At 43.8% G+C, this 24,792-nt stretch overlaps 1 protein-coding gene across 6 annotated transcripts in view; it reads left to right on the top strand.

Annotated features, from left to right (window-relative positions):
- NCKAP5 (NCK associated protein 5) overlaps nt 1-24,792 on the top strand; it is a 983,546-nt gene that overhangs the window by 913,783 nt on the left and 44,971 nt on the right. For 4 of the 6 annotated variants that reach the window (XM_073019623.1, XM_073019624.1, XM_073019627.1 and 1 more), the window contains 2 exons: nt 7,875-8,189; nt 10,987-11,123. In XM_073019623.1, the coding sequence (XP_072875724.1) occupies nt 7,875-8,189; nt 10,987-11,123 (452 nt within the window). Of the gene's footprint in view, nt 1-7,874; nt 8,190-10,986; nt 11,124-14,201; nt 14,335-24,792 lie in introns of all 6 variants that reach the window. The other 2 variants (XM_073019626.1, XM_073019628.1) reach the window with 2 other exon arrangements.

The following is a 24,792-nucleotide window of genomic DNA, read 5'->3' as shown; positions in this document are numbered from 1 at the left end:
TGGGGCCTCATTGTATGTTTGGCTGAAACTTTTATAGCTATGTGGAAGTTTTCAAAGTGAAAAAGTTTGAGTTTCAGAGTTTTCTATTTTTATAGGATTTATGAATGAGGGTTGCAGAGGGGAAAAAGGTGATTACTAGCATAATTTGTTTGAATCTGTAAGTGGGTAGATCATTGCACAGAAGCGAGTATAAGCTTTTAGGATCTATGTGCTGGAAGTTCTGAAAATCATGGTGTAGTAATCTGGGACTGTTACTTGAGAATGTCATAAGCCTGTAAACAAGGGAGCATCAGCAGACATCATTTGTGTAGGCTTTTTAAAAAGCCTTTTAAGGTACTGCCTCCAACATAGATTTCTCAAAAAAACAGACTGTCTGTTTTCTCTACATGAGGCAGATTGCAACTACCTCAAGTACATTGGTGCATATTCATCATTCATTAATGTTTTTGATGAACTAACCCCCAGGGAAATGGTTGCCAAAAGGTAACTCTTTGGGAAATAACCAGGGTAGTTGTTGAGTAAAGTGTACCCAGATGCTGCAGTATAACACTAGCTGCACAAATGACAATTTGGTTTCCCTTGGATTCTATGACAGTGTATGTATTATGTACCCACAGGGGCCCTCACTTCTCCCTGACAACCAGTTATAGAAACTTATTGAGCATCTACTTTATAATGAGCACTCTGCCAGGCTTATTTAAAATGAGCTATGACTATTTAAGTCAGAATAGTTCTGAAAAGCCCTTGTTGTCCCACAGCAAACAGGTAACCAAGCCGGTCTTTGAGCTTAGTCTTTCCAACTCTGAAGCATTTAGTCTTCTCACTCCATTTATCTGAATATTTGGAGTAACTTAGAACTAAAGTCAGATTTTCTTAAACCTGTCCTATAATAATCTCTTTGGACAGATACATTAATAATACCAAGAGTTTTGAGGTTACAAATTCAAACCATTACAGATATGTGAAATTGGATCCATGAGAAAAGATGGAGACACTTGAATCTGCAGAAGAAAAGGCTGAAAAACAAATTAGTGGCATCTCCCAAATACCCCAAATCATTGCTAATTCATATCCCACTCACTTGGAAATGTATATTAACTGAAATAGTGCTGGAAATCAACTTTTTTTCTTTGCAGCTATTTATAAAGATGATGTTGCTATGTGAACAAATATGGTATAAAACAAGTTTGGAAGAAGCATAGTTTCTATAGTTTGGATATTTGTCACCTCCAAATCTCATGTTGAATTGTGACTCCCATTGTTGGAAGTGGGACATGGTGGGGGTGTTTGGATCGTGGAAGTAGATCCCTTACGAATGACTTGGTGCCCTCCTTGAAGTAATGCGTGAGATCTCGCTGTATTTGGTTCACGCAAGAGCTGTTGTTTAAAAGAGTCTGGCACTCACCCCCCTCTCCCACCATGTAACACATGCCAGCTCCCCTTGCCTTCCATTATGAGTAAAAGCTACCTGAGGCCTTGCCAGAAGCTGAGCAGATGTCAGCATCATGCAGAATTATGAAATACACCTCTTTTCTTTATAAATTACTCAGTCTTAGGTACCCATTTATAGCAATGCAAAGTGGACTAAGGCAATAGTCAACCAATTTAACAGAATGATTTGCTTTAAAACAGGGCGACTCAGTGTTCTGGTTAAATACATATAAGAAGTTCATATAATGAGTAATCTCATTCGCTCACTACAAATGGCCCCAGGAACGTGACTCTCTAGTAAGAACTTAGTTCTCACAATACTGTGGATACTGGTGTTAAACAGGACGGCAGCATTCCACTTGGCATCTAGAATCCCTCAGGATGAGAGCCAGAGTTACTGTGCCACACCAGCTTCCTAGGCCTGGGACCTTCAGGCCCAGTGATTCTGTGCATTGGCACAGGGACTGAGGAGGATGTTAGAACAGCCTATTGTTGACTGTCCTTTGCCTTCGTCATCCATTCTTGTCCCAAGGACTTTAAAGTACTAAGAAACCCGTCATTAAAATATTCAGGAATTCTGAATGATCTTATCTCTGTGGCCATCTGAATTAATGAAGTCTGGCTTCATGTGAAAAATAACCACAGAAAAGGAAGTCAGCTGTTTGCTTTGGTTGCTGAAATCAGAGCAAAAAAGAAGCAGATGGAGATTTCACAAGAAGAGGTTCACATCCATTAACGATGAGGAAGACTGTTCTTAAGGTTTATTGTTTTTCATTCACCTGTTCATTCATTCCACATCAGTGAGGGCTGACTATGTGTTAGGTGTGATGCTGAGCACTGGTGATAGAGTCAGATGCCTGGGGAGTGTAATTACCATTCTGTAGAATAAGAGCAATCATGGAGCAGGAGCCACTTATATGGGAGAATTGAAGAGATGAATCAAATCCAGTTATGCCTGCAGGATGCTTACAGTCTAATAACATTTTGAGAGCTGCTGCCATTTTCTGAATTATAACAGTGTGCCTGTTGCAAGCGTTGTGCCAAGCTCATCACATGCTTTGTTTCTAGTCCTCAAAGCACCCCTATAATGAAGGGATCTAATTTGCAAATGAAGACACTAAGGCCAGATGTGGAGGCAGCGGGGGGTGGGGAGCAGCAGGGTGACACTCATTGGTGAGATGAGTGGGGATTTTCTGCCACACACCCTAAGGTAGCAACTTGAAAATCCCCAGTGGAAATGTTTCTTCAAAATTCTCTGCCACCATCCCACAGGGAACCACACCCACCTCGGCTGCTTGTGTGCCTCTCAGACACAGTAAATTTCCTCTTCACTGAAGTCGGTGCCAGACAATATTCCTGCCCCAAGCAGTCTTAACATTCTTCCCCCAAAAGGAGAGCCTTATAGAAAGTCCTGTATTTGCTTCTAGGAGGCTGAAAAGGTCTCCTCCTTTCATACCAATCATATACAAGGGAATGTATTCAAGGTGTCAGTAAAAGAGAATGGGGACTCCATTCTCTATGAGATTCTCTGCCATTCTGCTGCTGACTGCTCTGAATGGGTGCCAGGTGTACCAAGATGGAGCTTGTTCAGCCTTCAGTTGACCAGTTGTCCTGGGGACTGGTGTTTTCCTCAACCAACTGTATATTTTCTTTGTGCGAGACACTTAAGTCGTCCCATGAGGTTCCTGGGACCTGATGGTGGTGGTAACTGTGAGAATTTGTTAATACCTTGAGAGACAGAGAGAAGGCACATGGAACAATAGGAACAGGTGAGAGAGCTGACCAGAATCAGAGATGTAATTGGTGACCTTACAAGGATGAAGCCCATTGGTACATCCAACAACTCAACCCTTGAACTCATTAGCAAGGACCTGTGGGCAACTATACTCACAGCCAGAAATGTGAACTCACGTTTGTGGGGTTTTTTGTTTGTTTGTTTTTCTTTTGTATTTTGTTTTGTTTTGTTTTGAGACAGAGTCTCGCTCTGTCGCTAGACTGGAGTGCAGTGGTGCAATCTCGGTTCACTGCAACCTCCACCTCCCGGGTTCAGGCGATTCTCCTGCCTCAGCCTCCTGAGTAGCTGGGACTACAGGTGCGCACCACCATGCCCAGCTAACTTTTTTTGTATTTTTAGTGGAGACAGGGTTTCACCATGTTGGCCGGGATGGTCTCGATCTCTTGACCTCGTGATTGACCCACCTCGGCCTCCCCAAGTGCTGGAATTACAGGCATGAGCCACCACGCCCAGCCGTGAACTCACATTTATTGAGAGCAATACTGCATCAATTCATTGAAGATGGGAGGCAGGCTTGCCCCTTTGAACTTAGTTCCTACTACAACCATTTAATTATTTTGTGAGTTCTTAAAATTCTCTGAAAAAAAAAAAACCTGGCTTCAGAAGTACAATATCTAACATTCGTAATTCAGGTTACAATAATTTTATGAACTGCAAGAAACTAATTGTGCCTTAAAGAAACTACATAAAGATGGTGTCAGCACTTTCAATATAAACTTCCATTTCCAAAGGTTTATGTATTCTGAAGAAATTGTCTTGCAGGGAAACTTGGCATGTGTCTGAGCCCCTGACTGTCCACACCTCACTTCATAGGGACTTACAGATGAGTCCTTCACATCCACTACATTTGGCATCTGCAATTTTTGGAAACAAAAATGGCCTTAATAGCGAATGGTTTCTGAGTTTAATGTCAGGGCATGCAATTCTCAGGAAATCAAAGAACTCAAGAATTCCAAAAGCCCTGTTTTATAGACTCTGGTATAACAATATTGGGTGTTGAAAAGAAAGTAAAAAAATTTAAGGGGATTGATGCTAGAAAATGTTGTAGTCTTCAGAAAGCCTCCAGACTTAGACCTCCTTCAACATTTTTTCTACCCCCGAATTCCTCCTCTGCCGTATTTCCTGCAACTGCCACATGCTTTGTGTTATAGGTTACACAAACATATATGGGCTTTGTACATGGCACCTATTGCCAACATGAAAAAGGCCGCCAAGATTCTCACTTTGCTTTTTGAATCTTCATTTGAGGAGACTGGATTAAGTGCTCTATGTGACTTATAATACATAGAAGAGGGAGAAAAGCCAGAAAAACATTGCCCTTGGAAGAGTGCCTATCACCAAGCTAGAGGTGTATTAGGCCATTCTTACATTGCTATAAAGAAATACCTGAGACTAGGTAATTTATAAGAAAAGAGGCGTAACTGGCTCATGGTTCTGCAGGCCGTATAGGAAGCATGGTGCCAGCATTGGCTGCTGGCGAGGGCCTCAGGAAGCTTCCAATCATGGTGGAAGGTGAAGTAGGAGCAGGTGTCTCAAATGCAAGAGCAGGAGCAAGAGAGAAGGTGGAAGGTGCCACACACTTTTAAACAACCATATTTCACGTGAACGAACGCATCACTAAGGGGATGGCACTAAGTCATGCATGATGGATATAACCCCCAATACAAACACCTCCCGTCAGCTGCCAGCTCCAACACTGGGGATTACATTTCAACCTGAGATGTAGTAGGGACGCAGATCCAAACCGTATCAGGAAGCAAAGTAAACTCTAAAAAAAGCCCTGGCAAGAAGTCTAAGGATTCAGTCCAAGAGGGCAGAAGGAAGAGTTGCTAGGCACTTGGGATTCTCAGAACTATATAGTAAGGTTGCATAGTCATCCTGCGTAGAACCAGACAACCGCTAGATGCCAGGCATGTTGACAGTGGACTCCAGCCTCAGAATGGGGAGCCCAGGAACCAAGCTAGAATTCTGGGGCCAGCACCAATCTCAGAGGAGAAGCTGGGCACCTTGCCTGGAAGCCATGGGGCCATGCTGTAAGCCTTCTGCTCACATGGCTGCCTCAATGGCTATGAGGTGAGCAGAGCCCACTTTGGGGTTTACTTGTGCTTCTGGGGGGAATCAGTATAGCTTGGTGGCTAAGAGCGTTGTCTTTGTAGCAAGGCCTAGATTCAAGTCCAGGCTTTCATTTACAGCGTGTGACCTTGGACAAGTTGCTTAACCTCTTTTAGCTGTGATTCCTCATTTCTAAACAGCAATGATAGTTCTTGCCTTATAGGTATGTGAAGATGAAGAGATGATACAAAGACAGCAGAACTCCTGAAAGCTGTAATAAGCACCAAACTTTTGATGATACGTCTTCTCAAAAGAAAAAGCACCCCTAATGTCCTGCCCTGCCGAGCCCTCCTTGATTCAGGGATAGGTAGTCCTGAGGATGCTGGGGTAAATTATTAGGGCAGGCAGCCTGGGGCACATAGGGTCTGACACATCTCAGCTGCTACATCCCATGAATCTTTGATTCTCATCTTCAAAGACTAAGTCGGTTCTGATGAAGATCTACTTACTCCCATAAGTCTGAAATACTTCAGACTTTCAGAATTGCCCCAATTACAACACATGGACATGCTAAATCTGAAGTGTTGTATGTGTAGGGCTAAAATTAAGAAAAGACACAGAAGTCTGAATAGCAGTGTCTTTTTTTTTACTCATCTGGAAGTGCCTCCCCATGCAAACAGCTGATCCTTTCTCAAAAACACCATTCTATAACAATTAAATCCCCTTAACTGGGGAGAAAATGAAAAGAGAAGGCCATGAATAATCTGTAAGTCTGGTTGAGAATAAAATTGACCAGGTGGAGGCCCTGAAATGAATGGGGCTAAAACTTAGCTCTTGTAATCCTGGGAAGGAAAAGCACTTCTCATGGTGTGTCTGTATGATTCAGATATCCTAGAGTCCATGACAAACATCCCATGGCATATGAGATGGTTAAATGGCACCATAGTGGAAAAAACGGTATCTATATCTTCCTGCTAAATATCCCTGTGAAGATTGAAGCCTCTTGAGTAGAGACTTCATCTTCCTAGTACTTCCAACACCAAGCACCAAACCTCCTCAAGCCTAGAAAAGCCAACTCTGTACACATTCCCATCCCTTTATTTTTGCCTTAGTATTAGGAAATTCCCAGACTTCTGCTACTCAGCAAATATGTTTTGAGGGGGAAGGTAGGGGAATGGGCAAATTCTGAAGTTTGGATAGTAAGTGCTGAGCATGAAGTGAGATTGTATATAAAGATACTTAAGGATAAGTTATTCACCTATCAGGTATCTACTAATATGTAATAAATATACTAAACATTTTATATATTTTGCCATTCATTATTCATTTACTGGGCTGTCTCACAGTGCGCTTAGTGGTCATTCTAAATTCTAAGGATTAAATGGTGAACATACTTTAATCCTCACAGCGGTCCTAAAAGGAACCTGAGACCTTGAGAGGCTAAGGCTCTTGCACAGGGGTTCAAAAAATTAGTCATTGGCAGAGATCACACCACAAGCCTCTGTTCTTAAAGCACCAAAGAAGTGGTAGCTGTTGAGCTTTTGATACAAACATTATGTCGTAATCTATTATATTCCCCACCATGCCTAATACAGTGCTCAGTTGTTCCGCTGACCCGGTGCTAGACTTACAAGATGCTTCTAAGATGAAACCTAGGACGTTTCATTCCAGGATTATCATATGAACAGAAGACTTTCTGGATGACATCCAGATCTTGGAAGCTGCCTCATTGGCCTTGATAAACCACACCACCATTCCAAAAATTATCTGGTAATTTTTTCAGATACTGTACTTTTCTCCATATATAAAATGTTTTGATGATGACACACAATTAACAGAATATGTCACATACATGGTGAAATCATCTTAATTTGTTCTAGAGAATAGTGGGATCCCTGGGACTGCCAAGAAATCCAAAACATTATTGATGAGTTTTGTCACTGAATAAAGTGAGAGTGAAAGAAAGTGGCTCACAGTCTTGTCAACTGGGCCGAATGAAGCCCACATGATAAGTGATGTTCTGATGGGAAAGGTACCCTTTGGGATGACCCTTCTGGCGTGTGAATTACTTGTCCCTGTAGTCAAATTAAGAGGCCAGAGATTTAGTCAACTGCTGAATGGGCGATCATTCATGCAAGAGATACACAATTACTGTTGTTAGGACGTCACTTCAATTTATGTGTTCTCATTACTCATTATTTCAGTTAATAAATTTCACCTAATTGGTTGAAGTCATATGATTCCCAGATTGAAATAAGGATGACCACAATTTGGTCTCTAATGACTGTTCCTCTTCTAACTCTAAAGACCTATCCAGGATATATGCACCAGTGACTATTGCTGCTCGTAACAGGCTGGTCTTCTTCTTATATTACATGAAAGGGACGCTTTCATGTTCAAAAAGGTCCGTTTCATGCACCTCACTGGAAATTTACTACACCACTAATACTGTTTCCAAATGCTTATCATTTTTCTTTCTCTTAAATTCACCCTTCTAGGTGTCTCCTTTCCTCCAGATCATACCCCAATTTCCACGATTCTTTTAGCCTTTTATGTGAGCCTTCTCTAATCCTTTCTCTCTGTCTCTCTATCTCAGAATCCAACTGCCAGATGAGAACATTGGACAGTGGGATCGGAACCTTCCCACTCCCAGACTCGGGAAATCGCTCAACAGGACGATACCTATGCCAGCCAGACTCCCCAGAGGACAGTGAGCCTCTCCTGCCTCTCCAGTCAGCCCTTTCTGCAGTTTCTTCCATGAGAGCCCAAACCCTTGAACGTGAAGTGCCTTCCTCCACAGACAGCCAGCGCCCTGCAGATAGCGCCATTGTTCATTCCACATCTGACCCCATCATGACTGCCAGAGGGTTGCGACCTCTTCAAAGCCGCCTCCCCAAACCAGCTTCCTCAGGTAAAATGCCAATCTCCCACCCTTAATAAGACACTTGCTGACAAAAAAAAAAAAAGGAAAACCTTTCACCAGGAGATAAGCAAGTCAGTGACCTGCCTGATAAAAATGTAGATATGTGAAAATTCCTTCATGTCCTTCACCAAAAAGCAAAACAATGTGTATAAGTCAATATCTACTCGTAGAATTACATTGAGCAGTAACACACATATAAGGAAACAGACATGTAAGTACTGGTCTATGGATATATGAACTGACTAAGAAAAAATCCATGCAACATACACGCGTGAGGTTTTATCCTATAAAATTTAACTCTGAATATAGACCAATTTCAGCCCAAGATATAAATATAACTACAATGTTGTTTTCCTTCTGACCAAAAACATACATGTTCTGATGTATTCCTATCTGGTTAAAATATATTTATATGTTGAACTATAAAAGGCATAGTTTTATAAATCAGCAGTAGATCATGCACTAATGCAGTAGAATAGAGTGAGCCTTCCCATTGAGAAGTACTGTCCTTCATGGCAGTCAATTGAAGCAAGCTTTCATGATTAAAGACAGGGCTAGGCTAAGGGTCACCGTTTTTTCATTGTTCCCTCACGATTAAAAATATTTATTGCAGCCCAGGATGACACTAAATAATTTTTAACTTGTATGTCTTATGTTGCTTTTACAGCATGCATAAGCATAGGAACTAAAACTTTAAATCGAACGCTTTCACTTATGAGTTGATGATTAGAAAGGAGCTGCAAGTGGAGATTATACTATAGGCTTCTGAGAAATTAGAAAAGGAGACTTTTAATTATAAATCTTGGAATAAATGTGATTGGGCTATTCCCATGGCTGAGTTCTTCCTTTATATAGGAATACCTGTTGCCACGAATGTTGCATCACAAACTTCTGCTCATTCCAAGTCAAGGCTACATTTTTAAAGGCTGTAATGCATATTATTTTTGAAATAAATGCATTGGTAATTAATGACACAGCCTCCAGAGAGTAAGGGGCAAAATCTTAGTTATAGATTATGTACTCCATGCCTGAATAGTCACATGTGTGACCTCAATTCAGTGGCGGCTGCCTTAGACTCCATGATTAAACACTGTCATTATAACAAATTTAATAGAAACCACAAGTCTTGAATTGCTTCATAAGCGATCAGAAGGAGATTGTTTGGATCTTGCTGCTAATATCCACTGCACCAGGTATGCAAGGGTTCTATCTTTGTTGGTTTGTTTTTGTTTTGAGATGGAGTCTCACTCCGTCGCCCTGGCTGGAGTGCAATGGCGCAATCTTGGCTCACCACAATGTCCACCTGGTGGGTTCAAGTGATTCTCTTGCCTCAGCCTCCCAATTAGCTGGAATAACAGTCATGTGCCACCATACCTAATTTTTGTGTCTTTTATATTTTTCGTAGAGACGGGGTTTCACCATGTTGGCCAGGCTGGTCTTGAACTCCTGACCTCAGGTGATCCACCTGCCTTGGCCTCCCAAAGTGCTGGGATTACAGTCATGAGCCACTGCACCTGGCTTTGGGTTCTATCTGAATCAAATTGTAAGGAAGAGTTGTAAAAAGATAGTATATGGTAGAGAGTGAGGTGAACACACTGCAGGAAATTTTTGTCACCCATCCTGACCTTTCCTGTCCCCACATGATATCTGTGGTCCAGAGGCAGGGCCTGCTTTCCAATGCTTCTCTTTTCTGTGTCTATCTGTTATTCATGTTAAAAATTAGGGAATGAGGACTAGTTGGAACTAAAAGAAAATGAGATTATACCTCCTTTTTGAGCAGTCACTGCCTGTTTAATGTGTACATTTGAATTGGTTATTTTTCTTCTCCCCATATAAAAAATGGAAGTCACTAAACAAAACTCACAGTGCTGATGAAAACACAGTTCTTAGCTTCCCCTCACAAACAAAATGCTGTGGAGAGGCTGTCACAGCAAGTCCTGCTTATAATCACTGAGGTTGGAGGATAATGACAGCAATTCTCCATTCTGGCATGACAGAGGCATACACTATGCAGGTTAATCTACTTTTCACGGGTAATGGGGAAACTCTCTTTAATTGTTCTCTGCTAATTACACCCTTGCTACTCAGTGTGGTCCATGGGCCAGCATCATTGGCATCACCTGGGAGCTTGTCAGAAATGCAGACTCAGAGCCCACCGCATACCTCCTGAATCAGCATGCACATGAACAAAAGCTCAGCTGATCCATATGTACATTAAAGCTAAAGCTTCAAAAGTGCTGCCCTGAGAGATGTTTAAGGGCTCCAAGCAAAGCTTCCCAAACCACACTATGCAAAATGACCTTGATAAGTATTTTAGGAAAATCGGGGTTCCCTGTGTTTGAGGAAGCCTGCAAATTCAAATCCTCTTTTCAGAAACGATGCTAATGCCCATTGGCACACTGAAGCCTCTGAGAAGTCCTCCAAAGAAGAAACTTGATTGTTGTTGGATGAATAACATTATTTAAAGAATAACTTTAGTGTTTCCTGAATGGTTTGCCTGCTGAACCCTTTCTAACCTGTAAAGTCTTTCAACGTTTTGTAGAAAAGTGGTCTAAGAACAGTTTGCCTCAGGGTCTTGAAAAGGGGCTTCTATAGACGTGTATACATAATTATGCAGATGTTTTGGGCAGCACAGACTACAGTGGGACAGAATGGCAGGAAGCCCAGCTTTCACTGTATTCAGACCCTTTTTATCATTTCTGAATGTCTCCCCCACCTCCTTCCCTAAACTTGGAAAAGGTTGATGGAAGCTGATATGTGATTCCACGTACGTGTCCTCATTTAGGAAAAGTCAGTCCCCAAAAGCAGAATGAAGCAGAGCCAAGGCCTCAGACGTGCTCATCATTCGGATATGCTGAAGACCCAATGGCAAACCAGCCTCTTCCAGACTGGGGGGGTGAAGATGCCGCCACCGGGACCCAGGTGAGGGGTCAGGGGAAGTGAAGGGCGCCATCCACCTGTTGGTCCTGATTGTAAAAAGTGCACCTTTAAAACACTTGTATGATAGATTTCATTTTAAATGAAATTTGCTATTGGTTTCCTGAATATAAACCAAGATCTAGGGTTTGCCCTTCTCCCTGCCTCATTAAGGAATACTGTGGGTTCTTGGGACACTTTCATTCTGAAGAAATCAAAGTGCTTCTGAAATGTACCCGGATTCTTGGGTATGGATGTGCTGCCCTGATTAGATATTGTGGGACGTGCATTCACTCTCCCAAGCCATGCAGGCACCATTGAAATGATGTTTTTTTCTATTTTTTTCGTTGTTTTGGTAGTTATTTTAACCTTTACTTTGTTTTTATGAAACAGGGAAAGCAGGTCTAATTCTATTGCTTTTAAGGATGGCTAATCAGAGGCTCAGTGTGGTCAAATGACTTGCTAGGATCCATGAGCCTTGAGTTTCATTTTTGCAGTGGGTTCTTCATCTGCCCGGAGATGACACACACACAACTCCTAATGGGTGGCTATGGGTGTCTGGCTCAGGGACTCCTTGCTCATCCCTACTGGGGGTTATGTGGTACCCCCTCCTGTTTACCCCTTCCAGCAGGTTACCCTGCGTGGTGAGCCTATTTGCCATTTCACCGCTCGTCCTGGGGCTGGCCCACTGCAGCATCTGCCCTGGTGCCTGGTGGTGAGAAAGGTGGAGGAAGACACGTGGATTGTTTTCCAGAACTTCCTGGCCCCTCCTTGGCCCCTCCCACTTCTGCTGCCCTTGGCTTTCCCAGGTCTGGTATCAAGAGCCCTGGTTGCTATTTTTACTAGAGTTTCTGCCCAACTATGGTGATGAGATACCCAGATTCACCCACATCTGAGGTCCTCTCACTCAGTGTGGCCAAACCACCTTTCAGCCTTGAGCATCTGCCTCAGTATGGAAGGGGACCATGGAAAAGCAGGGGAGCAGATCCTCTAGGCCCACAGCCTCAATTTCCAGTAGGAAACACCGGAGTCCTGCTGGACCGTGTTCAGGGTCCCAGTGAAAGTTACTGTGGAGCCAAGACTGGAACTGGGCCCTCTGAAGTCCAGGGCAGCACCTGGGATGTCTGCCTCCACAGGACATGGGTCTGAGCGGCAAAGGAGGAAACCGCTGTATTCTGCCTTGCCTTAAGTCAAACACAGGAGGTTAGGGCTCCTCCAGCTCTGTGCCTCCCAAACCTGAGCAGGCGTCAGAACCACCTGAAGGGCTACAGTCTTGTTGCCCACATAGACTTGTGTCTGATTTGGCTTATACGGAGTGAGGCGTACACATTTCTAACAAATCTCCAGGTGATGCTGATGCCGCTGATCCATGGAACACACTTTGCACAGAGCATTGCTGCCACTGTTCCAAAGGACTCTGTGCTGGCTTTGGGAGGATTGGGAAACTGGCAAATTGAGAAAATCAAGAGCTGTAAAATTGAGAAAATCGTAACAGACACCCAGAGTTGGAGAGGAGAAAACCAGTTCAGGAACAACAGTTGGTGACAATGGCAAAGGAGTTTGAAAAATTCCAAGAAAGTAAAAAAAAAAAATTCCAAGAAAGGAAAAAAAAAAAAAAAAAAAGTTACTCTTGCTGACCCAGAGGGGACCTGCACTCCTCACATAAGATATGCATCCACCAATGGACATTCCTCTCTAGGATTCCCTTCCTCATCATCCTGCACTAGCCCCATACATTGGAAATCCTTGAAACTCAGAACCCTGCTTTGTTGACTGCCAGGTATGGAAAGTTGCAAGCAGGAATTCGCTTTATATTTCTAGTACCTGGCACAGTGCCTGGTTCAGTTAGCATTTGTTGAATGGAGCTATGAAAGCGTGTACCTCATCATGTCCAGACTGGACTGGGTCCTTTTGGAGCTCTGGACACAGGTTCCCCAGAACTACAGTCAGTAGACTTGTCTTTCTTCATGGACTTAGTCCTTGCCAGACTACTGGTATCTCCAGTAGTAAGCTCTCCACCCGTAGAACTAGCATACTGCTTAGCACACAGTAGGTACTTAGTAAACACTGTTGAATGGATGGGTGACTAAGTAAATGAATGAAGGAGTAAAGGAAATGAGTGCTTGAATTTATAACCCCAGATAAGCGAGTTTACATCCTAAAATGTGTTTTTACAATCCCCAACCAAATGACACTCTTCTGAACAAACTTCAGAGGCCCATCTAATGCATCTGGATCGGAACTATCTGGCTTAGGTGGGGAATAATAGGCTCTAACAGGACATTCTACAAATAGGGGGAAAAAGAAGGCCCCAAATAACCTCAATTCAACAACACAGGAGTTGCACTCCTGGATCGAGTATTCTGCTTATGTGCACAAAGGGGAATACTGTTCATACAGCATCAACTGCCTCAGCGATTCCTGAATACAGCATCATTGCCACGCCACGGACATCCTTAGGGGAGGGGCCAGGTGATGCGTGCATGTGAGCAAGAGGGGAAACTGGGTCCCTCAGCCCATGAACTGTCAGCAGATTTGAGGATTACATAGGGTCAGCAGTTGCTTACTTTTCTAAAGGCTACTGTCCTTTTGGGAGCTGAAAGAAAATTATAAATTAGGCAAACATTTATTCTTTTGTTCCCAAGGTTGATTGTTTTATTACCTTCTGATACTTGGAAGGCAATGATGAGATCAGTTAAATAAATAAGCCATTAGGTTTGGAACAGCAGCTCATAATAGGCACTTGAGAAAAATAAGACCCTATAAAGAAGTGTACAAAATGCAGAGCAGGTAACCGTGGGGACCTTCCTGGGCCTGGGAAGATGGCAGAGTGCCGTCGACAGCCTCATTATTGCAGGCGTATTTCTGCAGCTCTGGTAATTGAGTAGACAGCATCAGCTCCTCAGGAGGCCGAAAAACCAGCAAACCATAGTTGGTCTTGGGTGGGCGGTGGGCTGGGCAGTGGGAATGGAATTCTGTGCACACATTGACAGCCAAATGTGAACTGTGTCACATGCTCACAGGTTGCTCTGCCCCGTTTTGATTTGTATGAATAATCTTAACAGTCTCATATTACTCATTTAGGACAAGGCACCCAGAATGTGTACATACTCTGCCAGTGGTGGCAGTAATAGTGACAGTGACCCGGACTATGGAGATAATGGTTTTGGAGCTGGAAGGGGACAGTTAGTGAAAGCACTGAAGAGCGCTGCCCCAGGTAACAACCAGCGAACTTGCTGGCCCTGCAGGTTCCTCTCTCTGGGAAGCCGCTGATTATACCTTTCACTGTGCTCGGCCCCCACCCTCTTTGATTTTATGTTTTTTCTTCGTGTCTCTCCTGAGATCTAATTTTCTGGTACATACAGAAGATTGTCTATGCTCATCCATTTGTTTTCTAGTGTAATCTTCATGACATTGCAGTGCAGTCTGTAAGGATTTTATTTCTGAATCCAGCATCTCTAAAACAGCCTCCAATTGAGTTATCTCAGTAATGAAGGAATGACTATAAAGATAACTTTGTTCTTAATTATATACTCTGGCAAGTTAAATCATCCAGTGAGCTGTGGATGGAGTTTTCCAGGCTCTCTGCTAACATCATGCTGTGTAGCCCTGGACCTGTTAGCTGTGCCATTATGAACAGGTCTGTTTGTGAGGTTGAAGCTCCCTCACTATCTTTTTCTTTGAGCCAGAATTGGCAGTAGAAAAATCATTATCCCTAGGCATTTGAAACTATGTCTATTCAGATGGTACTTCCTTTGAGATACAAGAGGACAGGCAAATCCCTAACACAAAATGTGATCTGGGCTCTGCTTTTCTTCTAATTCATCTGGATTGTCAGAAATATTTTAATGATGCAACAGACAGCCATTCTTTTCCTACTAATCAACTTTTTTCTCAAATACTATTTTATAAATTATGTAATAAAAGCATCATTTTATTTTTTTTTAAACAAGGTTGATATATTTAGGAAAAAACAATCTAGCATCCATGTGTGTTTCCAGTTTTCAGAGAATCTTGGTATTTGCGTTGGGGGAAGGAGGGTTAGAGTAGCATGTAAGAAGAGCTCATTAATCTGAACCACCACTTTGTCACTTTCTTCTTATAAGTTATCAGAGAGGTAGGATTGATGGTTGAATCATGCAAAGCTTTACCAAGAAGAAAGTGGTGAATACCCCTGATATTTTAGTTGGTTGTTGTTCCCGTTGGCTCTTTGTGGTTCATTGGTGTCCCTCTGACTGTGACAGATGAAGGGGAAGGGGAGTTCATTGTCATGGAGCTCGCCCAGTGAAGATGCCTAGGATGATGCCGGCTCCTAATCCATGTTCTTCCCTTGAGCTCATTGTGAGTCCTCAGGGAGTGGCCTCACCTCACCGACCCTCAGCCACACACCCAAGAATGGTTTCCAGGGCCCCTTTCAGCCCTCAAACTTTCTCTGTTCATTATTGAACAAATATTTGTTGAAAGCTTCCTCTGAACCAGTTTTCCAGCAGTGAGTAAATGGACAAAGATCCCTGCCAAATAGTAAACAATAGATATCATACACAAGTAAATGTATATAGTTCGTTCATAGGAGATGAGTGCTACAGAAAAGACAAAGTTAGGCAGAGAAAGGGAGAGTGAGAGTGCTGGCAGTTGGAGGAGAAGTTGAAATTGAAGTGGAATAGTCGGAAGGAGCCTCACTGAGAAAGCGACTTTTGAGCAGAGAGAGCTGAAGCAGGAGAGTGAGTGAGCCAGGAAGGGCACTCCTAATAGAGGAAATGGCCAGTGTGGTAGACTTGAGGCAGAGCACGCTCTGGAGCCCAGGAGTAGCAGGAGGCTCGCATGTTGCTGCAGAGAGAGCAACTTGATGGATGAGGCCAAATGAGAAGGGGCCAGAACCCCTGGAACCCTGTGTGCCTTTCTGAGGACTGACCTCTACTCTGAGAGACAGAGAATTTGGATGACATGAAGCCTGGGAGTGGCATGAGGTGCAAAGTTTAAAAAGGGTGCCTCTGGCTGCTGTATTGAGAACACTGAAGAAGCAGGATCAACTAAGAGACTGATACAGGCATCCAAGCAAGAGATGTTGATAGCTTGGACCAGGGTGGTTGCGATCCACCCCATGACCAGCACTGGCTAAGAGAGCTCCCTCAATGATGGAAATGCTCTATGTCCATGCACATGGCTGCTAAGCACCTGAAGCGCAGCCAGTGCAAGTAAGAGACATTTTTTAAATTTAATTTGTGCTCCATTTTCCTAAGAGTTCTCATTTGGGCCATTCCTTCTTTTCTCTTTTATTTGAAATTTTAATTAATGTAAATATAGTCACATGTGGCTTGCACAACACAGGGAGTGAGAATGGTCGGATTCCAAATCTAATTAAAAATACCACCCAATGGTATTTTTTACAGGTGTGGCTCACGCCTGTAATCCCAGCACTTTGGGAGGCCGAGGCAGGTGGATCACGAGGTCAAGAGTTTGAGACCAACTTGGCTAACACGGTGAAACCCCGTCTCTACTAAATATACAAAAAATTAGCTGGGTATGGTGGCAGGCACCTATAGTCCCAGCTACTTGGGAGGCTGAGGCAGGAGAATGGCATGAACCCGGGAGGCGGAGGTTGCAGTGAGCCAAGATCACGCCACTATACTCCAGCCTGGGCGACAGAGCAGACTCCGTCTCAAAAAAAAAAAAAAAAAAAAAAAAAAAAAAAAAACCACCTGACTCAGACCAGGCATGATGGCTCATGCCTGTAATTCCAGCTCTTCGGGATGGTAAGGCAAGAGAATAACTTGAGGCCAGGAGTTGAAGACCAGCCTGGGCAACATAGTGAGCACCTGTCTTTACAAAATTTAAAAAAATAATAATAAGAGACAGGTGTGGTAGCTGTGGTGGCACATACCTGTGGTTCCAGCTACTCAGGAGAGTAAGGTGGGAGGATTGCTCAAGCTCTGGAAATTGAGGCTACAATGAGCCACGGTTGCACCAGTGCACTCCAGCCTGGGTGACACAGCAAGACCCCATCTCAAAACAAAAACAACAACAACAACAACAACAAAAATACAATTCACTGGTATACTGGAAAAAAAGTAGGATCAAAGATGACTCCAAGCTTTGGCTCTTAGAAAGACTGGATTTGCCCTTGCCTTCTGCCAAGTGAAATGGGAGTTGTGTGTGGACATGCTAGATTTGGGGGCGCATTAAGCCTGCAAGTAGAAGTGGTGAGTAGGTGGGAGGCTAGGAGAGTCTGGGGCTCATGTAAATTTGAGTGTCATCAGCACATCAGTCGCATTTAAAGCTGTGTATCCAAATGCGATGAGGAAGGGAAGGAGTGTAGCCCAAGAGAAGACTAGGTCCTCCCACCTTATCTCAGTCATGGAGAAGAGGAAGACTCAGTGAAGGAGGAGGAGGGCGGGGGAGTGTGGCATCTTAGAAGCCAAATGAGGAAGGTATGTCAAGGAGGAAACTCATGATTCTGTCTGTTGCTTGTTACCAAAAAGAGGCAAGCAATCTTCAGTTCTGTCCTGCCCCTTCCTCCACCCGTGGGGTCCCAGTGTAGACAGAAGTAGGAACGGAAGGGAAGGATGGTCTAAGTGTCCTGAAAAAGGAGACAAGATTTAAGACAAATTCGCTGACTCCAAATGAGAGAGTACCTGGATACGAGTGCACTTACCTCAGGGCCCATGTTTCAGCATCATAGGCCTGTCTACATGAATTGTGACAAGGCAATCAAGAATCCGCATTAGGTTGTGGCTTTGGATGACCTAATGATGAACAGTAAACTTACTGCTTGAAGTTTTTTTAAAATCCTTCTGCAAAATGAAGTGAGTCCCAGCCTGAATATTTTTCTCTGTCAACTCACTTTGCTCATCCTATTTCCTCTAACCAGAGCAAACCCCTCTTTGAAAAGGAACATCTTTATTTTATTCTATTGCTTTAGCTTCTTGGGAGAAGGTGGTGAGGTCCTAGAAGCAGCACAAACAGCAAGACAGTCTTTCCCTCCACCAAGGTGCCTGAGACCTGCCTTTAAAAGAGGATGTGTTGCCAGAGCTCTGTCCTCGCACACCCTGACAGCCACAGGTCAGCCCCAGCTGTGGCAGTGCTGCCAGGAAGGGAAGATGTTCTATGCAGACAGCTGGCATGGCTGTGGGTGTGTGCTGGCTTCCAGTAACCCTAGGAAGGGGCATTAAAGGATGGATGCAGCACCATTAACTTCCTAAATGTTGGCAAAGTTTGTATAAAAAGAAAATAGAAACAGGAGAAAAACAATAACAGGAGGACGTGCCTTGAGTGTCTGGTGGAGATTTTATTCCCCCTGAGTCCGTGTTTCCTTGCGTTCGTCGCACATGCCTGTGAAAGGGAGATTGGCCGTCACACCCCTGGAGTCCCTTTTGAAATAACAAGGTTCCTAATAGAGGTCCCCAGTCTACAGGATGGAATTCACCAGTAGATCGTGAAGCCTTATTGGACGTTTGCCAAGATAGCTGCCCTTTTCAAACACACCCTTTCTCCTTGGTTCCCTGAAATTTCTTTTTTTTTTTTTTTCTTTTCTTTTCTTTTCTTTTTTTCCTTTTCTTTTCCAAGATGGAGTCTTGCTCTGTCACCCAGGCTGGAGTGCAGTGGCACTATCTCAGCTCACTGCAACCTCCGCCTCTCGGGTTGAAGTGATTCTCTTGCCTCAGCCTCCTGAGTAGCTGGGATTACAGGCACCCACCAGCACGTCCAACTAATTTTTGTATTTTTAGTAGAGATGGGGTTTCACCATATTGGCCAGGCTGGTCTTGAACTCCTGACCTCATGATCTGCCCGCCTCAGCCTCCCAAAGTGCTGGGAATACAGGCATGAGCCACTGAGCCCAGCCTTTATTTTTTTGGAGATGGAGTCTCACTGTGTCACCCAGGTTGGATGGAGTGCAATGGTGCGATCTTGGCTCACTGCACCTTCCACCTCCTGGGTTCAAGCAATTCTCCTGCTTCAGCTTCCTTAGTAGCTGAGATTACAGGCGCCTCCCACCACACCCAGCTAATTTTTGTATTTTTTTTGGTAGAAATGGAGTTTCCTTATGTTGGCCAGGTTGATCTCAAACTCCTGACCTCGGGTGATCCTCCTGCCTTGGCCTCCCAAAGTGCTGGGATTACAGGCGTGAGCCACTGTGCTTGGCCAGTTCCCTGGAATTTCCCTCAGGCAGGAGGGGACATTTGATAGTGGCAGTCGGTCCTCCACAGCTTCCAGGAAGTTTACGGAGGCTGCTGCCTGTCCCCTGTGCCCTCCCACTGCCCACTCCCATTGGCCCCAGCTCCTTCCCTAGCTGCTCACCCTGCTGGTCACAGCATGACTTGGAAGCCACCCTTCAAAACAGGGTGGGCTGTGGCCCCATATTCCCTGGTTTTGGGGGCCCACTTGCTTTGTTTGCATCACACTGAATGTGGCCAAAGAAGTCTACTTTCTAAAACCCTGCCTCTAGGCTCATAACACACTGAGTAACTACACAACTTTTCTTTCAAGGTTGGTTTCTTTGGCTTTATTCTGAAAAATGTTTAGAAAGTCTAGTTGTTAGCAGTCAGTGAGGGGAGCAGGATTTAGGAGCTGGATAGGTGGCCCAGCAGGTGAAGTAGCAGACAGAAGTAATGTTGTGGCTTTGTTCACAGAGCTACCCCCTCTAATTTGCCAAGTTGGGCATGACAGACTTCCTGCCCTTTTCCAGCAGGCAAGGCCTCAGAGAAGGCATGTGCAGGAGACAACAGTGTAAAGGTGAAGGAGGGAGCAAGCCAGTTGTGGGAAGGGGGAAGACCCAGTGTGGCCCCAATCTCTGGATGAAGGGAGAAAGGGGGGGGTCTCACCTGGACCCACTGGACCTGGCTGGTAAAAAGTAAAATAACAATCCCTAGTGAAGCCGGCTCTCCCACGCTTCTGTTTCATCTACCTGGCTGTATGTCACCAATCACCAGACCTGCCAGATACCCCAAGAGGAAACATCCAAATGGAAACCTCTCTTTTTTCCTCGAGAAATCTGCTCTACCTCCCAGGTTCTCTGTTTTCACTGAATGTCTCGCCATCCTGGTAGGAGTACAAACTATGAAGCAAGGAGTCGCCGTGGACTCTTCCCCTCTCACCAGCCATGCTCTGGGCATCCCAAGGCATGCTGCCTCCCCTCTTAGAGGCTTTTCAGGTCTGCCTCTTTCCCATTCACCCCAACACTGCCTCGACCCTGGCCCCCCTCTGACTCATGCAGCCTGCTGCCTCCCTTTGTCCCTAGACCCTGTCAATTTGCTCCCAGTCTCATGCCCCTTAAATGCATCATCCTCACTGCCACCAAAGTGCCCTCCCTGAAATGCAAAAGCCTGTCATGCTGTTCCTTTGCTGGGAACTTTTCGAGGGTTGTCCATCACCCGCACAGTCCACTCTCCCAGGTACATACATCTCTCCAAAATCACCAAGTGGTACGCACTAAATATGTACAGCTTTTTGTCTGTCAATCACACCCCAGTAGAGTGGTTTTTAAAACAACAACTTCAAGAGCAAGGGGAGGTCCCAGTTGTCCTTTTGCCCTGGAGCTATGCTGGGAGGATCTGAGAGCAGAACCCAGGAACCTCAGGCTTGCTGGCCTCTTAGCAGGAGCGGTAAGGCAATACAGAGTTAAATCCCTGCATTAGCATGGAAATGCACTCATCTCAGAGGCCCACTTGGTTGCGTCTCTTGCCTCTGCCACGTTTCTATGGAATCTATCCTGTGCTTATTCTTCACTGAACTCATTTGTACTCTTAATACTGCACAGCCAAATCATTCCAGTTTCAGCCTATTGGATCCAATGTAACAACTCCTACTACGGTCTACTGTTAAGGGCCAGACGTTTTTCCTCCTAAGTTTCTCTTATGTATTCCTCATGAGAACTTTATAAATAGACATTTTGTCTTGATTTTACAGATAAGGAAACTGAGCACCACCCAGCTAACAGTAACTTGCTTAAGGTTCAAAGTTCAATGTACTTAATAGAATCTAAGATGATTTGGATTCATGTGCCCTTTCAGGAAAAGGACCAAGTGCTTCCTCAGCAGTGAGACCTAGCATAAAATCTGATACTCAGTAAAAATCTGCCTATCAAATAAATGAATGTCTGACTCAGAAGCCATATTTATTAATGCTGTTTTAAGATATATCTGTAATAAGGGTCTGAGTTATTTGTGTTAAAATAATACCTCTTGCACAAAATAAAGGTTAAAATATTTTAAATGACACATTTTACATTTTGTTTTACTTAAATATTTTTTAATCCAATCACCTCCTCTTACAAGGCTCACAAAGCCCACATTGGTCTTGCTTCTCCAGCCTCACTATTTTTCATTTCCTGGCTTATACTTTATGCGTTGCTAAGATGCCTGTCATGTCCTGAACACACAATGCTGTTGGAGGCTTCCATGCTTTTGCTTATAAGATCTGGCCTCCCTGGAATGGCTTTTGTACTAACACCCTTTCACTTAACCCCTGCTTCATCTTTAAGGTTCAGTTCAGACTTCACCTCCAATGGGAAGTCTTCCAGGATGCCCCTCATCAGCCACACCCAAAGCCCAGTTACTACTCCTTGTCTGTTCCCCTGTAAGACCCTGTATCTCTTTCATTTCCACTTAATATTATACCTGTTTCTTTGTACATTCAACTCCCTCATTAGTGTCAAGATTAATGGTCATTCATGCTCTGAACTTATCAGGGGACATGGCACATCCTAGGTATTTAATAAATGTGTGTCAAATAAAAATCAACCAACTCACTGCGCTGATTACGGTCTTGGGTAGCCCTTATGCCTACATTTATTATCTACTTGAGCCTTTCCTTGTCCAGAGAAAGACCGACCCAGCATGGCTACCTGCAGGGAGAAAGACAATAAGGGCCTTTCTTCTTCTTTGAGGACAGTGCTAGAGAAAAATGATTAATCCATTTGTCCAATTTTTTCTCAAGGATATAGACTTCTAGTTTACTCTTCAATGAGGAAACTTCATGGAGGCTGTTGCAGGCATATCAGAATCCTTTTGTTTTGTTTTGCTTTGCTTTGTCTAAATAGTCCCACGCCTCCTGGCTTGATTCTCATCATCTCTGACCCAAATTGGGAATTATTGTCACAGAGAACCACTCTTATTGATGAGTGTGCATCACACCCCTGTTATGAAAGAGAGAAGGTTGAAAACCTTTGCTCTTCCAATGTCTGTTCTTTGAGGATCTTCAAGTAGAACTGGGTAGTAGATGGGTAGCACATCCTAGTGCTAGAGGATAGAAGAGTGGGAAAGAGTGAAAGCAAGAAAGAGACTTGATTTCTACACTAGTTTATTTGGTTTGTTCAGCTTCTGCTGGGTCCAGGCCACTGCTATACACTGAGTAGGGAAGGTTCACGGCACAGCCCTGCTCTAGGTGCTTATAATCAGACATACAGACTTAAACAGCTGCTGAGAGAGAAGGTAATCCAGTACCCAAAACCATTGTTTTCTAGTCCCTAGTGCCATATTGTTAGCCACTCAGAGTAAGGAACCAGAATTCCTAGTTCTTTTTGGTTTTATAAAATTACATCTCCAAATAAAACCCCACTAGGGTCTGTAGATCACCACAACAAGGCACTCACTTTCCATCATGCCTTCTCCAGCCACATACCCTCAAAATGCAATGGTCAGGTAAAATATGCAAAACTTTGGCACTGGGGTCCCCCAGCCACTTGATGATATTCAGCTAATCAAGCCCCGATTTCCCAAACAAGAAGTGCATTTTCTTCACTTGAAGGTGATTACATTCAACAAATTCCAAAGAGCCAGGGAAGTTGAGTTAAAAACAATTGGTTTTGCAGTAATTAGAAAAACACAAGGAAATGATGACTATGGAACAATATTAAAAGGGACGCTGAGGGATAACAGCTCTAGTTCCTGGTTAATTCCTCAGCTTGGATATTTAGAGATTCACAACTAATTATGCAGAGATGATGAATTTTAAAAACGCTGCCATCCTGCCTTCTCAAGGCCAAGGACTTTGGCTATTAATAGAGCAATCAGATCTTGCTATATTATAGAAAATTCACAAAAAGTTGCATCTATTTTAAAGCATTCATCTGGCACATTACTTAAAGATGACAAATCTCTGTAATATGCAAAATCAGCATTGGGTTCAACGAAATCCAAACTCGTTATAATCACTCTAAGTTCCCCCAGAGAAATCAATTGTTTAAAATGGACACTATAGGTAAGAGTTATCTTTAGTCCTTCCTGGAACTTCTCTCTTTTTAGATCATTTTAAAGGTTTACTTTATTGTTGACAAGGCCATCCCAGCTCGAAGTGAATGGACACGTGCAATGGGACACAAGGGATTTGTCTCCCAGCATTACACTTTCCTGGATGACAAATGAAAAGTTCTGACCGTGACAAGCAGGCTGCTCTGAGACCCTTGCCAGAACCAGGGGTCTCAGATTTTTCGTAGTCACCATTTATCCAACATCAGAAAATCCACAGCCCTTTTAGCTAGGCACATTGGATTTGCACTGAGTTTTGGGGGTTTTAGTGAGGAGAAATGTCATGAACAATAACAAAACAAACAAAAAACCCAACCAGCTTCTAAAAATCACATGGTCAAAAGCTAACTATCAGAAAGAACCCACTGTGCCCTGAGACAGGCTTGAAAAGGGAGGCTGTGATGTGACCTGCATTTAATTATTTAAGTTGCATATTGTGAGGCCCTTAAGAAAGCAAATGTCATGATGGACAGAATGAGTTTACCCTCCTGTCGAAAGAGCAGTGTGCCGTAGCGAGGCCGTCGCTCAATTAAATTGGACCGCAGGCTACAGCAGAGATGGAGACCAAGCCTGGGGACCCTAATGAGACATTTGAGGGAAGAGATGCCCCCCTAGAGTTTGTCACCCTTTGATGGACATTCCCTCCCGTTACCACCGAACCCCCAGTGTTACCCCCCTCAAGTTCAAATGTGTTGTGTTGCAGCCCGACACATTTAAAAAAGAGCTTGCACAGTGGAATTTCAAAGCAAAGACAAATCTTTGGTTGAAGTGGAATAGGTGAGGGGAGCAAAGGATACTTAATGCTGTGCAAATTAGCAGGCTTTGGCCGCCAGGGCTGAAAGAAAGTTAGACAACGGAACTAGGCGATGGTGCTAAATAAATAAACACCAAATCAGATGCTGCTTCACTTGTGAAAATTTGTGTGTCTCCTCCACTTCATGTTGGGGGAGGAGAATTCAATCTAACTTGGTAGGGTACAGGAGAAGAGTGGTTTCCAAGACCACTGACATTTCTGCAGCCCCATGAGCGTGTTTGAGGATGGCTTTTTTGGAGAGGTTTACTCATAATCTGAGTACTACATCAGGCATTCACAGTGGATCGTCTCACCAGTGCAATTGTGCCTCTCCCTCCCCCAGGTAACATTCAGCAAATGTCTGAAGACATTTTGAATTGTCACAACTCAGAGAGGGTAGAGGATACTAATCTGCTGTGCAGAGTCCAGGGATGAGGCTAAACACCTTACAATGCACAGGACAACCCCCAACCACAGGGAGATAATAGGTACAAAATGTCAGTAGTGACAAGAAGAAGCCAAGAAAAGATTAACCTTTGCGTATTAGAAATGTTCATTGGGAGGGAGAGGCTGTCAAACATTTGTGCCAAAATATGACAGCAGGCAGACACCCCCGCCTGCCCAGCAGGTGCACAGGCCC

This window comes from Chlorocebus sabaeus, chromosome 10 (assembly GCF_047675955.1).
Source record: "Chlorocebus sabaeus isolate Y175 chromosome 10, mChlSab1.0.hap1, whole genome shotgun sequence".
Taxonomy (NCBI): Eukaryota; Metazoa; Chordata; class Mammalia; order Primates; family Cercopithecidae; genus Chlorocebus; species Chlorocebus sabaeus.
Note: the sequence above shows the minus strand (reverse complement) of the source record. Positions and strands in the feature narration are given on the sequence as shown.